Source organism: Dreissena polymorpha, chromosome 11 (genome assembly GCF_020536995.1).
Source record: "Dreissena polymorpha isolate Duluth1 chromosome 11, UMN_Dpol_1.0, whole genome shotgun sequence".
Lineage (NCBI taxonomy): Eukaryota > Metazoa > Mollusca > Bivalvia > Myida > Dreissenidae > Dreissena > Dreissena polymorpha.
Genome location: NC_068365.1, coordinates 74,670,022 through 74,687,902, shown reverse-complemented (window position 1 = coordinate 74,687,902; position 17,881 = coordinate 74,670,022). Strand labels below are relative to the sequence as shown.

The following is a 17,881-nucleotide window of genomic DNA, read 5'->3' as shown; positions in this document are numbered from 1 at the left end:
AGGGCCTGTAATTTTGTTTAGATTCTTATAGAGATTTAACGAGTTAGTGATTGTAGTGTTCTTATACGATAAATGTTATATTTGTATACATAACGCAGCGATGCAGATACAATTGACAATCTTAAACTTATTAATACAATATCCTCAATTGAAAATGTGTAAATGTACTCAAACTTGAATACGGGTAGTTACAATATGCACGAATAATGCAACCACGGATCGATGATGATAGACAATATCTTAGTTCAACATAATTCGATGTGAGTACTTTATTTGAAATAAAAATAATAATAATAAACGGGGTTGTTGAATAAAATGTACGTGATAATTATCACATAAGGGTCATGTACACGTTTAAGGCCAGGATTTACAACTATGAGTCCAGATCGTAAAAGTAAAGTATCGTTACTTTTGCATTATTCATCTTAAAAGTAGGAAAATAAGACTAAAATTTAGTGGGTTATTCCTCGCGTGAATTGCAATACAAAAATATAATTAAATGAGCGATCTACTGTATTTATTATTTGAAATATACGATCAAATGTAGCGCAATTCAGCACTCAGACTATACCTGTGTTTATCGCCTTTATCGTTACTGAATAACATTCAATCAGAAGACCTTCTCGTAAGTGTACCCAAAATCGCGCTTTAATCATTCAACAAACAAAAGCTTTATTAAGGAAAGTAACAAAATGTCGAACAATTATACTAAGGTCAAAACACATGCCAACACATGTACCAACAAATAGAACTACTGACATTGCTTTCATAGTAATACTTTCATTGTAAGAAGATACCACATAAAGACAAAAATAGCACAAAATATAGACATTAGGAACACTCGTGTGAACTCATAAGTACATACACGCTGTATCACAACTACATTATAATGTAAAATAATCCAGTAGTTAATATTACATATTATGATACAAACAAATTATGACGTGAGTATATTTCGGAAATGTGGTCTCAATATTCAATCACGTCTATAATACATTTTAAAAATAAATCAAATGCAATTACAAATATTAAAAAAGAAAGATAATAACATGCTCACACGCGCCCTTGCACGCCCACATACATTCATATTATATCATACGGTATTTATAGTAGATAAAAATCGACAGAAACGCAAAACTTACATTAGAATGATAAAATAACTACTATCATCTTCATAATAATAGATCTGTTTTCGCGTACATTCTGATTGATCTAACTAACGTTAGGAGGTTTTAAATAGTTCATAAAAATGTTTGTTTAGGATTTCCTTCAAAAGAAATTCATCATTTGCACATGATAAATCTGTTGATGGGTGCCGGACCTAAATGAATAGAAAGTAGGGTTTGCAAATTGCACTAAATCTTGTTACATGCAAACATTTTTATCTGAAGGCGCAGTATCAAGCATGACATTGAATAACTTTCCTGAAATCTGAAATAAATAATGCATCCAAAAAAAGGTACTATTATTAAGACCAAGACAAGAATCATTGACAAGAGTAATTAAGGACGTCAAAGCCCTCTTGCCGCTGTATAACAGTATTTTTTTCACATGTGGTGGCGTTTAACAGCAGTATTGTTAAAGAAACATTCATTAACGAGTGATACAATAAATAATAAGTAACGTTTCATGCCATGTTAAAATGAAGAACTTATGACAACCCATTTAGACAAAAGATATTGATTACCTGAAGCAATTCTCACTACATTTAAAATGATGCGGTACTTTTGGAGATACTGATCCGGAAATATCGATAGATCCATCTCGTTATATTGTCTTTATAAATTATAAAAATGTTATTTGCATAACAATGTTCAATTTGTTTATTCGAATAATATGTAAGTATAAAACACAGATCTATTAAAACCAGCATCCATTTAAAATAACCGTACACTTGAATGTTTTTAATTACAGTTAGATACATGAAAACGTTTCTTAGTGTTTAGAAATTCATAAGTTCCAATACTTAGTTCAGACAATCATTTGTTATTACTAAAATACGCACTCAATTCAGTTTTGGTACTACAAATCACGATAATTATTTATATTTTCTACACGGTATACTACTTAAAAGTGATAAAAAGGACAAAACACAAATATAACGCTAGTACACTTTTCCTAATAATGTATGTGCACATATGTTCATATATTCTACGCGAGGCGTATTACTTTTGCATAATAATCCGGTATTTACCACTACACTACCTTGCATTCTAAGGACACATTCACCCATCGAACTTTTTTCAACAGTTTTGATTGTCTCCGTGCACCAAAGGGATACATTTATATTTTGTACGATGCATATTGCATATCAAATATTTTACACATTTTAACATAGAAGCATTTGTTTGTCAAGGTCAATACAAAATTAAACTGTAACACTACAATAAGCCTTTTAAGGCGTTCTTTTTCCAAGACACATCTTCGTCATTAAATTGTACTGTTTCTTAGTCACGTCATATTTTGATGGTATGCATTTGTTCTCGTTTAACAGCTATGAGTATTTATCCACTTAACTAATTAACAAAGAGCTTTATCATCATGTTGTCTAGATCTCATTGTCCACAGTATGTTTACATAGTATATTTTTTTGTAACACGCATGAAAATATTTTGCAACAACAAACAAATGGGTATCGACGTCAGAACGACACTTGTGTCCGTTTTACATTGAAGTTACAGGTTGTTTAATTGCTTTGAATGATTACTCAGGATAGACATCCCAATATATACGACAATTAAGTCATACACATTAACTAACATAAGGAAAAGCATTAGCATTACACCAGTAACATGATAGAAATCAATTTCACGATAGCGATGTTGCCAATTATGCGATTTTTAATGAAAAGCTAATTGCATCAACTCTGGAAAAAAGTGATATGACTATTGATACGGAGACAACATTTAAAAGAGGCATCAACTTGGATCAACTACTCATATCTGAACGACCTATTTAAATCCTTCTTTTGAAATTACTTGATCAACTGCAAATATCTATAGAATGATACTCATTTGTATTGGCATCCAGTTTAGTTGACAATTAACAGAAAATTATAACTTCACTGATGAAAAGAACAAATGCAATTATCAATACTACTTCCTGATTCAGCTAGGACAAACATATAGGCTTTTGTTTACACTAATGTGCGGAATAAAATACCTCCAAACAAAGCAAGGATAACTGTAAACATTTTAACTTGGATGCTTATATGTATTATTTTTAATGTACATTACCATAACACAAAACAATGACCTACACGTTAAGCACAATATCACAGAAATGTGCAAGGATTTACTTTAATCTTCTACTCCGATTATCTACGAAACGAATTATTCTTTCAGATCAAGAAAAGTAAACATCAGCAAAGAGCAATGGTATCCACTTAAGGAATAAAGTCATCGGATGAATGCGCTATGAAGTTGAAAAAGATATCGAAGCTCTGGATGTAGACCAGAGTACAGTAAAGGTGGACAGTATGTAGTCAACAATCTGTCGGATAAGCAGCGAAGTTGGGGTTGCTGCCATATATATGATTACTTCCCAGTACGCTGTACTAGCAGACATACGTAGTCCATTATCAGACGTATCACTTGAAATGTCGGAGAATATATCGCTTTGTGTTCATGTTTGAGTAACAGGACAAAATCTTTTCAGACTGTGTAGTCAGCAATAAGAATTATCAGCATGGACGAAGAAGTACTTATCTAAGCTATGAATGAAGTCCGGGAAACGGTCATGGCTGAGTGTCATTCATCAATCGGAGAGATCAGCGGCAACATTGGCGTAGATGTTGACACTTTGCACATAGTCCAGCACACAGTCGTGGCAGAACTGAAACTGCTCCTGACAATTAGATAAGCTGACATTTGGGCTATTGTACATTTATAACTCTACACCAACAATAAATAGTATAACTTATTTTTTTTATAATAAATTAAACCAGGTCATATCGATCATGATTAAACTACGGAAGTAATATGATTATAACATTAAGTACATAAAAACATTAACCATGTCATACACACTGTAAACATAACGTTTGGTGTTCAAATCAATAATAATAAATTTTGGAATTTTATTAATGGTCAAATGACCAATTATTATTTAAAAATAAATAGGGAAAATTAAACTCCAGAAACATTATCAGTAGAGAAATTCGTATTAACCTGCGCTAGCACTTTATTCGAGTAAAGTTACCATTACAATCAACACGACATAACACAAAAACATTTTATGATAAGTAACCATATAAGAACAGTTGTTGTAAATCGGTGGGGGGGGGGGGATTGAATGACATGTCAAACGTCACACTTAGCCTAAAATTTAGATCCTACATACACACGTATATACAAATAAACCGCATAGAAGTGTTGTTACACAAAGCAAGATATATAATTTATTTTACTCGAAAGGAATAAGTTAACATTAGTATTGTTAAACAATGAATAATTCTTTTATTGATGTCGTCGTAAAGCACTCAATCGGAAAGTATGATAAATTGAGATTGTTAAGTACTGAAAATAAATGCATTACCACGACTTTGCTTTTGTAATGAGTGTCGTAATCCGGTTGACAGATTGAAACGTCGAGATATTGATGTTGTTGTTACGTTTAATACACTACAATCCCTACTTTCAACAAGACTTCATGTTGTGCTCATATATCGTTACCATTATTATTACACTCAACATAAGATGTCGAATTAGAAAATTCATTGACTCCAGGTTAAACACGAAATTTAACGTTGCTTTATGATGACGTCTGTATATTACCTGCCCAAACCATAAAAAGTTAGTTTATTTAAATGTGATTAAAATGTGTATTTTGAAACGGGAAACAAACCATTGTTTGATAAACACTTCTATATCAACTTTATTTTATACATAACATATATCAACATAATAAGATATAATGATGCGATACGTAGTTACGCTGAAAAGTACGTGTTCTGACTTCTTTATTGAAAGCAACACAACTTATTTAGCATAGTAAATTTAAGTATAAATAAGAAACATATTTAATCCATGCCAAATAGAATATATGTGGTGGTTACAAGGTAGAAATCCGTCTTTTTTGCGCTTTAAAACTTAAAAATAATCGCGTTTGTCCAAATGGACGCATTCGTCTAGAAATCCTACTTTCGGTTTTAAAAGCGGGCCCGTATGAAAAATAATTTATTACTTGCTAACTAGGCTAAAGATTTAATTGTATCTATGCCAATTAGAATATATCTGGTAGTAACAAGGTAGAAATCCGTCTTTTTTGCGCTTTAAAACTGACAAATAATCGACGTATACGTATAGATATGGACGTATACGTATAGAAATCCTACTTTCGGTTTTAAAAGCGGTACCGTTTGAAAAATCATTCAATTCTTGCTAACTGGGCTAAAGATTTAATTTAACCTATGCCAATTAGAATATATCTGGTGGTTATAAGGTTTATATCCGTCTTTTGTGCGTTTTAAAACTTAAAAAATAATCGCGTTTGTCGAAATGGACGTATATGTATAGAAATCCTTCTTTCGGTTTTAAAAGCGGTTCCGTTTGAAAAATAATAAATTACTTGCTAACTAGGCTATAGATTTAACGACAATTTTGCACACTTTCACATTTTACCTTTCTTTCTTTATTTATTAACATGAATTTCATTTCAAGGTCAGAGGCAAAGTGTGTGGCTTTGATTTTTCTCATTTTTCTATTTTGGACAACTACAAAACAAGCACAAACGCTCAATCACTGACCAAGTTTGGAATCGCTCCCTTTCTTCTGGTCTGTACCATCCTCACTGCGTTTACTACGCTGACTTCTTCCTCCATCTTCATCTTCTGCAGGAGACTCGCAACCACACAGAATAAGCCGCATTGACTTTCACCGTCCCTGTTACATTCATGTAATAATTACCTGGTTAGCCTTTTATCGTTGTGATCATGATACTGTTAACCGCTAGGTCAAAGTAACATAATACAAATAAGACTAACATAATACTTCCGCTTTACATTTGTATTTTTTGTTATTTATTTATTTTTATTTTTTCGCAAAAAGCAAACACTTCCTTAAATAAATAAAATCGAGTTGTTGTAAATGTCCTTAAAATGCAACTAGTGGTTCATTTTACGTTGTAATATAATACAAGGAACAAAAAACAGCCATTTTCAAACGGGTATCATTTGAAAAAATCTCGAGCTAAATATAATTACCAACAATGTACAATAATTCGTTTATCAGAGTTGGTACTTGTTGATATTGCGTCAACTTCGTCAATGAATCGTCGGAATTCAGACGGAGAATTTGGTATAGGTTCTTCCATGGCCCAGTCTTTTAACTCCAGATGCGTTAAAGACAATACGTTTGCCTGTTTTGACAAAGAAAAAGCAAGTAAGTTTACTTTGAAAAAAGCATCTTTATCGTCCCAGTATTAAACCAACAAAATGATATATGAGCAAACCATAAGAAAATAAACTAATTGAAGCCAAGACAGCCACGCAATATTTCGGTACGCGTTGTTTAAAGTTATATCATGGGCATCTAACAGTTTATAGGTGTCTATCGCAACCGTTGTTTATTTTTGGTGTTTTCACTTCATATAAACTTATATTTGTTAATGCAGCATCATCATACTAAAACAATATCCCGGAAAGAGAAAAATAATGCATTTGAATATCAACAATACTTTCGTTTGACAACTGATCATGCATGTACGATGTGAACCTAAATTTAGTTTAAGTGCAGATTCGTTAATACGACACAAATACACAATTTTGTTTTACGGATCATTTCGGCTTAGAGGACTGGATGATTCATGCAAAATATCGTATATAAACTATATTTTTAATAAACAACTGGAAGCAAGATGAGTTGCAGATAATTGGTCAGTAATCACATTTTAACTAACTCTTTTGACCTGTTTATTTTTTTCAGCTCAATTCACCAGTGAAAAAAGTCCCCATAATATCACTTTAAGTACATTATTATGTGCAATTATACTTGTTCTTAGAACGTGTTTGCAAGTAAACTGAAATACGAATTAAACCTTTTTTTCAGGCAATGTCAGCTTAGAAATACATGTAACTGTATCCATATTTTTCAAATGTCAGTAAATATTCGCAATCGTATTAAAGCGACGTAAATAACTATATTTATATATTAAATATTATACAAGTGTACATTCTCAACCTGACTCACTCGATGCTCGATTGTCATTGTCCGCTTAATATGGTTAGCGTTTGCTTCTGGCTTCGAACAACGGACGCTGAAGATTCCAATCTTTAAAACCTGGTTATCCGCGGGTTAATACTCACCGATGTTCTAAATGTAGTAAATATTTTAAATTACGTACGCACATTTTCATATAAAAATACATGGTAGTATTAATCTTTAATAAAATGTTAATTTCATATCAATAAATATTCAGGCCCATACATGATTAAGTAATTTGTGTTCACTTTGTTACGTGTTTTTAGCATTCGTATAATCTCAATTATGTAATAGTCTAGAACAAACATTCAAATGTCTCAATTAATCAGACAAAAGCTTAAGATATATATCAAACGCATTTCACAAAGTGATGTAGCTTAGCACAGGTATAAGAAACAAAACATACCGAACTTCGAATCGTTGATGGTACAAAAGCGAAAATGCACGAACACTCTGTCTGGACAAGCATTGCGATGAAATCAACAACCGTATTTGGAAGAGGAGTTTGTGCAAGGACGTACTTATTCTGTGTTTGGAAACTCTAAACAAATAGGAAACAACGGAAGTTCTGAACGAGTCATTATTGTTAAGGTTAAAAGGTTATACCACATACAATCTATATTTGCATTGTCTAAGCATGGGGTCAAACACGAACATTTAAGGCTTCAGATATGTTGACGATTTTAAAACACATAAAAGGCATATCAACAACAAAAACACAGTAAAATACGCATAAGCTTATAGACATCTGTATGTATTTCAACGCTCTAACTGTGTAAGCGTGAGAAGAGAAAATATACTATAATTGCTACACAGCTACGTTGAAGATAAATTTGCTCACGAATCACATAATCACATGATCTCATGAATTTCAAATGAGAACGTTGGACGCATGAGGATCTACTGTCACATCTTCTTGACGATTATGTGATGGCTTTTCGTCGATTAGTTTGATCATTGAACAGAAATATACCGGTTACTAATGTAATTGTCTTTACAAAATGAGATAACTTACACTCACTTAAACATTTTTGACATTATCAAATTGTAGGAAAAAAGTGTTATTTGTTTATAATTGGTGAACACGCAAATCTCAATTTAGGAAAATAAGCTTTACTTAAATCTGCGTACAAACAAATGCGAATATATGTCTTCAAGTATTCGCATTAAATTAAAATAACGGAAAAAATGTAATAAATTCAGTTGTTAAGCGAAATCGATTACTGTAGATATATGTTACTATGTAGAGATGTATGCATGCATCGTACACTTACATTAGCGAAAACTGCATTTATATAGTATGTGGATCCGAATTTCAGGTAAGGGTGAAGTCTAATGCGATGTTCATCTCCTGTGTGTTTGTATGGCTTATACATAACTCAAATAATGCAAATGCTAATGAAACGACGATATATAATATAAAGTATAAGATAATAATGTTATTTTTCTTATTGTTAATAGCAAATATCAAATAAATGAAAACATGAAACTCCAAAATTCTCAGGGAATTATGTAACATCCTATTGTCCCTCACTTTAGGCAATAGACACATATATCATATCTACAGGACGAAATATCAAAAACCATGTTAAATAACGTGTGGTTAAAACTGGGATGACACTATTGGAACGGTCATAGAAAATATAATTTGGAATTAAATTAATATACGAAAAGAAAACCAAACTAACACTAACGTTACACTCAAAGGACGTTTCATATCAGTTAGCTGTTTTAGTTGCTTTGACTATACAACATTTCACCGTGTGGTTTGTAAATAGCAAGTAAAATGTATTTATATGTTTACAACGTAAAGTAGAATTTACAGAAATTAACTATAATTAGCAGTATAAAACTCTTTGTTTACCCTCCAATAAACACATTGCAAACTATTGAATAAAAACTATAAACGTGTATATTTAAACCTCATCATAGTACCTGCGATATCAGAACCTTCTCTGTTTTTGTCAGCACGTTTGGCGTTCCTTTCAACTGCTTCAGATTCACCCAACGATCCGTATCTTTTAATAGCTTGCAAATGCTTTAAACAATATGTAAGAAAATGAATTAAAACACGTGAAAACTAATTAATTGTATCTTTCATAATTATAAATAATAATTATGTTAATGATTACAGTACATTTATATCAGCACACAAGTTTTGCGGAAGTAAATCAACAAAAAAAAATATAAAAAATAAACTAAATTACTTGAAACATGTTCATGATTTTATCCTTTGACGTTGTATCCATATACGCTTGAAATTTCGCACCGGCCACGGGATGGCAGTCACTTGTCAGAGAATGAACAACAGCTTCATGAAGATACTTATACTGGCCCTGTAATAGCACATACTCTCCTTTTATATATTTTTGAGCATGCGCTCTTTAGAAATATGTATCTAAAGATTAAAAGCACATATGCATATGGTTTGCGTTACTATCATAATTGTTATATGGAAAAAAGTAATATCGTAATACACTTTTTCGTCTTATAAGTTCGTCCAAAAACAAACAACACTTTCAGAGCCCACTGTCTTACACATATATGCATTTTGCATTGTGTAATGAAGGAATGCATGTTGTGTTAATATCGTTGTCACATAAAGTTTTGCATTATGCAACAGTCTGAACCATATTCGGTCTGTTTTGTCGCATATTTAGTACACAGCCGGGTATATCTATTGCCCCTTCTCCTTCGCCTTCTTTCGTGAGAATATCGATAGCAATATAGGTTCCTGTTCGTCCAATGCCTGCACTGTTATCGTAATAATTATATAAGGTATATTTATAAATATGACAAAACAGTAATTGAATTGTGTGTATCTTTAAACGACATACTTATCTCAAAATCTAGTAATATCACATATTAAACGATACATTCAACACATACATGTGCACAACAATGACAACGCACTCATTGACAGAGTGCAGTTGCGATTGATTCTTTAATTCGCCTCTTTAATTCGTCTACTTTTCAGATTGATAATTACTGAAATTCTCTCTCACATACTAAGGATTGAATCACTAAAATACCTGCAATGTACGATGATGGGACCCCACAGTGTTGCTAGTGCATGTATAACATTCTGCCTAAATTCGATGATCGACGTAACGTCCTCTGGAACGTCTTTGTCTGGCCACGATGTAAAATGAACTGTGTCAAAGTCCGCGTTTGCCTTACCTGAAAATTAACGCTATGTATCTTAGACACGTCATCAATTCAAAAATTAATAAATTAATGCAAACATCTCTTTTTAGGCAGTTTAAAACACTATTGTTTATTGATGTAAGTTTTATGTATAGAGTATATGGACATTGCTTATTAACTGTTTTCTATGCCAGGCACTTTATAAAAATTGATATTTGTACAAGGCTTACCATAACAATATTGAATGACCGTCTTGTAAAGTCAGCATACGCATTTTCAAGTTGACAAACAACGCGGATCCCACCGTACATTCGACTTTCACTAACATTGGGCCAGTACTGCTCACACTTGTCTTTCTGAAAGTGTAAATATTGACAATTAAATGATCAATATATGTACATAATAAACAGATAATTCGCATTAAAACTCGATTGCCAAACAATGCAATACATAGCTGTAGACGATAGATATCTATCACAATAAACATGTGTGCCAATATTTCATCACAACACACTACCAAATACATATAACTTTACTTGGTACTTCATTTCTAAAGACCTAGAACTTGTATGACATACAACAACGCTACTCACTCCTTTCTCTACAAGATTTGTAAGCATGACTATTTTCTCCACGTTTTGCTGCCATACCATTGTCCAGAATGCTCCAAAGTTCCCAAGTTGTTTAGACATCGGTCCTAAACGTATCGTTAAAAGTTTAAGTATCGCAACGGAATGCGTTAATATAACTGCCACACACGTAAACGTGTTTAGTGTCAATTGAACATTAGTATATATGTTCCCCAAAAGTGTATTTGTAACTGAAATATTGAAATTAAATAAACATCGATAACTCAAATCAATATAAAGGAAAGTGTTATATAGCATAATAAAATACTTAACCTAATGTTGCGATGTATTCGTTTCGCCTTTTGTAACCCTGATAAAACAAATGCAAAGATATTAATCAGCAAAGGATATACAATAAAAAGTTATCTTTGTGATTCACATTAAGTTGTGTACGCAATTGGCTTAATCACATAATCATAGCATTGTAGAATAGCCCGTACTAGATTTAGCACTTTTAAACACGATTTAACACACCAATATGTTCATCTTAAAAAAATTGTCTTACGTCTATGAAACTGGCATTTATGTAGTCCGTGTCTCCCACACGAACTTTCACCCTGTGGTCGTCATCTACATGTACATTATATTAAAATGTTTGGACGGTGACGTTATACATATAGGAAGACTATCTTGGCTATAATTATATTAGAGTTCATTCAAAAGTGAATTCAATTAGGCAAATATACCGCTGTTTAAACAGTTCTTGTTTCATGACCGTAAACATGTAACGAATACTAAAAAAGAATTAACTAAACATCAATTTCGCTACATCAAATCTTGGGAAGTTTTATTTGTTGCAAAGCTACATTAATTTATAGCATGTGGTTAAGCCGTCTTCTGTATCATGACAATACACACATACAACATATACAGAAAAAAAAAATAATCTTAAAGTCACTATAAAGCAATAGCATATGTTGATGAGACTGTTTATTCTAAATATCCTGTATTGTATTACGACGTACATGGATATATTCCTTTATATCTATTTTTGGTGAGATTTTCTGTCATCTGCGACACCCCGTAATCTTTCAAGAGTCCGTATGGAAGTTTCTGGAACGATATTTGAAATGTGGCAATTTTTTTACGAACAAATAGTTATATCACACACAAATACAATATTATGGGGGAACTGCGCCTCAATTAGCAGAAGACAATTAAGTTCACAAAATGCCTGTTACAAGAAAGTCTCATGAATAAGCGTTATTAAGTCTGCACCAGCTTTATGATACTCATAATGGATTTTTAGATATGTCATTATAGTTTTTTCTAGCAATAAAGACAGAGTGTTACAGCAAGCTAGTTCGATAGTGTCGTTCAATTGCGTAAGTAAAATACTCGACAATATAAAAACGAAGAATAAAACACAAATCGCTTAAAGTCATTCGCAAAGATTTTACTGTTTGGAATGGAAACTATAAAGGAATAATAATCAAATCATCACCTGCATTGACATTAGATAATGCATATAAACCCCATCATGAATTTTAGTTAAGGCAAGATATTAATTGCTAAAATTAACAGAACGCAGAAGCCATATACTAACAAACACAATTAGTACACGGGTTATTTAAATTTAAGCATAGACGATTTTCAACAAAGGAAGAAACGCAGACTAAATATATGTATTGCTTTTATTTTAACGCGCCGTTTGTTAGTACCTCGAACTCGGCTTTGTAGTAAGAATTGTTCCTGGACAACACGAATTTCTTGAGTACTGTAACTGCTATTTTCAGATTCCTCACTTTATCGTGATTGTTGTAGTACACCCCTCCGTTTTCTTCGAATCTGACCGCATTGAAACGAGCAATACTGTCCCATTCATCTGCAACCATAAATTTTATTTCTGCAGTTTATGAGATTGTTTGCGTTCCGGTGTGCCACGTTAGGTACGTCAAAGTTATGTCTTTTTAATTGAAACAATGAGGCTTTTTTAACATTGAATGGAGCAAGTCTTAGTATGTTGAACCAAACACACGTAAATTAACAGTGAACACTGTAATACGGTTCTTCAACATGTAACCAGTCCAAATACTGAAATGCAATTGATCTATTCAATGCAAGACACGTTTGCAATTGAAATACAACCGACACTGAGGAAAGATTTCAATATTTCTACCAGCAGCTATATCACACACACGTGACATACCAATCTCTAAATTGTCTTCAATGCCTTTTGAATTCAAATCAATTGATTTGTTTGGTTGAATCTGGCTACTACTGTAGACAGGATTGCGCATCGCGCTTGGTGCGTTATGATTTTTTACCGAGGATGTGTTTTTATAAACCGAACCTGTAAGTCCTTTAATACAAATACAAACCTAATTAATTAATAAAGGCAACGTTAAAGGACGATCGAATGGGTACAACACATGCTTTCTAATCATTTGTAAAAATCAAATCAATAAAACGAAATTAAATGCTTATTTATCTCTTTGAAACGAGCGTGTTAGAAAAACGATCAGAAAGTCAGGGTGTTCTGACGGTGAAACAGCTTAGTCATTCCTTACCACTTCGTACAACAGACGCATATACGGGAGCGGCTTGACTTTCTTCATGGGTTGATGTTCCTTGAACGGCGTCATGTTTTGGTTGAAGATGTCTATTCTCGAATTGAGCAATTAATTGTAAATAGTTGTAATATTAATTACACAGTAAATGAACTACTGTTACATCGGATTATATGAAATATATATTTGAGAGTTTGTGACAATTACTTTCACAGTTCACGCAATTGTATAAAGCGGAGAATCAGGTGCACACCTTCTACGAAGATAAATAAAAACGGACACGGCTACTACAGCAGCAACAACTGTTACAGCTGCAGTTACACCCCCTCCAATCGCAGCTACCGGTATGGTATCTTTACTGCTGTCGTGCTTTAAAGATATAAGCTCTATAATAAGCACAAAATTATATTTTATCATGATCAATCGAAAATAGTCTTAAATAATTACACTTGGAATACAAAATACATTTGTAAACACATGTTGTACCTTTAAGACTCAAAATCAATAAACATGTGATAAGTCTCATCATTAAGAGGGCGAAAACAAGAAAATGTTGTTTACGGTATATAACAAATTCAAAAAACTCGTATATTACACCTAAAATCCACCTAGATCTTAAGATAAAACAGTGACTGACTGACTCCAAATATGCTGTACAGAGACACGGTTACGCTTTCATTACCTTCCATTCAGTCGTCTCCTGTAAATCCCGCACTGCAACCAAACAAGCATAGTCCTGTTTGGTGGGAACATCGGTTTTCAACCCCTTTGCTAGCACAATTTGAAGGACATGGCGTTTCACAAAATGGTCCTATAAAGTCTGCGATGCACCCACTTTTACACGTTCCATTCATATGACATGATGCATTCACGCATGTATCATTGTAATTCAGTAAGCATTCATTTCCATATAGGCTTGCAGAAACGCAAGCCTCACAGATTCCATCGTTCTGTCCACACATTGAGCACTTAGGTGTGCATTTCGATTCACATTTGGAGTTCCAAAATCCAGGTTTACAACCATGTCCGCATTCGCCGGTTGAATTAATGCATGTGTCTTGAAAGCAGGATTTAGAACACAGTGTGCAAATCCCGTCGACATAGGGGTAATAACCACCAATGCATTGCTCACATTTGAAATTTCGATAAGTTGATCCATTGCATATCCCACAAAATCGATCACTGTCGCTGCATTTTAAGTCGCACCCTATTCCAAAGTACCCATTTTCACATCCGCTAGTACATTGAGTAGCCGATGAGCACAATGACTGTTTACAAGTACCACTGCAGGGGCAACAGGTTTGTCCGTCTGAATAATACGAATTATTTGCACACAAATTACATGATGATCCCGCGCACAAATTATAAGCACAGGTACATGCAAGATCTGGTCGCGAAAACCCTTCACTGCATGTAAAGCAAGTGTCTGCCGAAGAACAATTAATGCAGTTGTTAGAACAACGGATATTACAGAATGGTCCACCGAAACCAGTTTTACAAGATACACACTCGTTCCATGAAGTACATGTTTTACAATTGGTAGGACAATCGTTCTCACAAGTTGTTCCATAAAATCCTTCTTTGCAATTTTGACATTGATGCGATGACGAACACGTCAAGCAGTTTCGTGGACAACTGTATTGACAGGCTCCGCCACCAAAACCGCTTTTGCATGTTGAACACGTATTCGACCCAGTGCATGTTTCGCAATTGGGTGGGCATTGTTGGAGGCATGTCTGTCCATAAAATGTGTCTTTGCACATTACACATTTTATTTGAGACGTACAATTGAAGCAGTTTGTTGGGCATTTTAACTCACATGACCACCCAAACGTACCTGGCAAACAGCAGTGATCACCAAAGTACCCTTTGTTACAGCAATGTTTACACTTAGCCGTTGATTGGTCACAAGTCTTGTTAAAACACCCTTCTGAACATCTGTCTTTGCAGTTTTCAAAGCGGTACCCATCCAGGCACGGGGAGCATTTACCGTTCCAAATACATTGTTTAGCACATCCTGTACTACACGTTGTTTGATATGAATCTGAAATTAATGAATTTGACATGCAACGCAAGAGAAGTACTAAGTCACACATTATGATAAATGTACGTAAAAGAAAGCACACAATTATTGGTGATAACTAATGACATTACTTAATAAAGATAAAAAAAACTTGTATACAACTCATTATCCAAAAGTAAATAAGAATTGTCTTCTTCATGTCGTATTTTTATGTTCTTTGTAATCTGAAATATAACAAACAATATTTTATGGATAGAAAATAACGACATGAAAACATGTCTTAATGTAGGTCCAAGCAAACAATCTACTAGGCAATATAACGATTTTAACACGATTTTTATAACCATCATATCTGGAAACATCAACATATGTAGCCGTCCGTTAAATGGTAAGTAAATAGATATTGTCTGTCAAACATTAAATTTTATTGAATACTTTTTTTAGTGTTTGTTCTGTTTATTAAGCGTAATTGGCATCAACCTCCGCGTATTTTAATTGCAGAACTAATATTAACACTCTAAAGTATACAATTATCTTATATCAATTTAAGTGGCTGTTTTATCTTCGACGGAATACATATCGTGGAACTCCGAGCCTAAGTAATATTGCAATTGACATTTTTTTTAAATGTCGTTAAGATTTGCGCCCAAAAATAAGGCATATTGTCAATTAACATGTAATATTGTCATTAATATGTGTGAATACATTTGCATATTTAGTGATTTCCGGGCACGTTACTGGATTATTCTGAGTTAATTGTATACGTAAAGCAGTACACGTAGCTGTAGTTTTCAAGAGAACATATATTTTCAGCCGTTTCATGTCGTTCATAAAATAATGAGTATTCTGTCAGTGTACACTCACAACGAACAAATTTCAGATTGATCTTTAAATAGCTTAATTTGTATTGCAAAACAATTCAGTTAAATTCGAGATAATTGTAAATGTTTTTAAATCTAGGTTAAATTAATTAAGATACAATGTCCACCATTATAACATTGACATATTCCTATTAAACGCATTGAGGCATCATCAACATGTTTGACCTACAACTAAGTGATTTGATATAAGAAATATCGTGTGTTTTTTAAACTTTTGCTTTACATGACAGGTAGGTGTATATTACAACCTCACGAACCTTTGTTGACAAACTACTTTATTCGGTAACTATAGCAAACACTGAAAGTAAAACGTTGTTGAAACAAATGTCACGTAATCGGATGTACTTTAGTGAAGATAAAACAAGTCTCTGATGTCTAAAATATTTCTTTTATTTTACTCTATTCCCTAACACCAAAATTGTACTATAATAATTTCAAAGTCAAAGTAAATAACATAACATGAATAATTCCTAAGAGAAAGCGAGGTCCCGTCTGCTTATTTTGAGGGTTATTTATACTGATCCCGTTGTGTATTCGCTTAATTCGTGACCCACGCCTGTCAATAAGTAATGGACGTCAACGTGTGTATCTTGACGTATATAGACAGATGATGTATGATCCCTACAGATTTTACACCGCCTGTACTCGCGGGCCCCTATGTAATTTGACAAGCCAATTTGTATTCACAGGTGTATTCACACCTGGAACACGTATCGGAATGTCAGTCCTCCCCGCTTAATATATTTACTAATTGTTTATATGCATTTTACGAGTCACGAATCTTATGTTTTCTGGTTTTCCCCGCTTAATGTATTTACTAATTGTTTATATGCATTTTGCGAGTCACGATTCTTATGTTTTCTGTTAGTTACATCTCGCTGAAATATTTCTATTGACTTTTCATAAAGTAATATATTCATTATACCCCATTACATTACACATCTACATAATCAATTTTCAAATTTCATTACACCTTTCCCGAAGGTTCTATTTCCTAAATTAGTTTGTTTATACAACAATAACACGACAATAACAACACAATAATGTACAATGAGATAAATTCTATTATTATATATATTATATGTATACCCTACCCGAAGGTTCTATGAGATAAATTCTATTATTATATATATATATTATATGTATACCCTACCCGAAGGTTCTATGAGATAAATTCTATTATTATATATATTATATGTACATTACGTTACACAAAAACATAAATAACTAAAACGTTTAATTTAAATATAAACATAACATGACAGCAAATAATAATTTACTGCTTTAGAATCAAATGCATTAGCCTCAGGATAAATAATTAGTTCGCTTAAAAACGATTATTACTGAATGCAAAAAATCATGTGTACGTGATAACAGTATCATTTTTTATGTTCATTTAATCTTGAGATTCATTACCGCGAATGTAATGAAACGCCATCGGATTAAATAACAAACGATGTGTATTTTTCAGATGGATTATAATTATATAATT

At 33.0% G+C, this 17,881-nt stretch overlaps 2 protein-coding genes and 1 long non-coding RNA gene across 3 annotated transcripts; all 3 read right to left on the bottom strand.

The window, feature by feature from the left end:
• Window positions 1-133: 133 nt before the first annotated feature.
• LOC127851590 (uncharacterized) lies at window positions 134-9,535 on the bottom strand. The gene is made up of 8 exons (XR_008035834.1): window positions 9,407-9,535; window positions 9,135-9,237; window positions 8,474-8,550; window positions 7,606-7,740; window positions 7,188-7,310; window positions 6,203-6,357; window positions 5,747-5,882; window positions 134-3,846 (listed from the first exon to the last, which is right to left on the bottom strand). It is a non-coding gene; the product is annotated as an uncharacterized LOC127851590 (long non-coding RNA).
• A 281-nt stretch (window positions 9,536-9,816) lies between these two features.
• LOC127851589 (receptor-type tyrosine-protein phosphatase mu-like) lies at window positions 9,817-14,304 on the bottom strand. Its single transcript, XM_052385423.1, has 12 exons — window positions 14,168-14,304; window positions 13,739-13,871; window positions 13,486-13,577; window positions 13,125-13,277; window positions 12,637-12,800; window positions 11,941-12,028; window positions 11,481-11,545; window positions 11,249-11,285; window positions 10,940-11,043; window positions 10,577-10,702; window positions 10,232-10,379; window positions 9,817-9,953 (listed from the first exon to the last, which is right to left on the bottom strand). The coding sequence occupies exons 1-11, from the start codon at window positions 14,172-14,174 to the stop codon at window positions 10,266-10,268; spliced, it is 1,083 nt and encodes a 360-aa protein (XP_052241383.1). The 5' UTR covers window positions 14,175-14,304; the 3' UTR covers window positions 9,817-9,953; window positions 10,232-10,265.
• LOC127851588 (multiple epidermal growth factor-like domains protein 10) lies at window positions 14,175-15,728 on the bottom strand. Its single transcript, XM_052385422.1, has 2 exons — window positions 15,661-15,728; window positions 14,175-15,531 (listed from the first exon to the last, which is right to left on the bottom strand). The coding sequence occupies exons 1-2, from the start codon at window positions 15,705-15,707 to the stop codon at window positions 14,175-14,177; spliced, it is 1,404 nt and encodes a 467-aa protein (XP_052241382.1). The 5' UTR covers window positions 15,708-15,728.
• Between the last annotated feature and the right edge of the window lie 2,153 nt (window positions 15,729-17,881).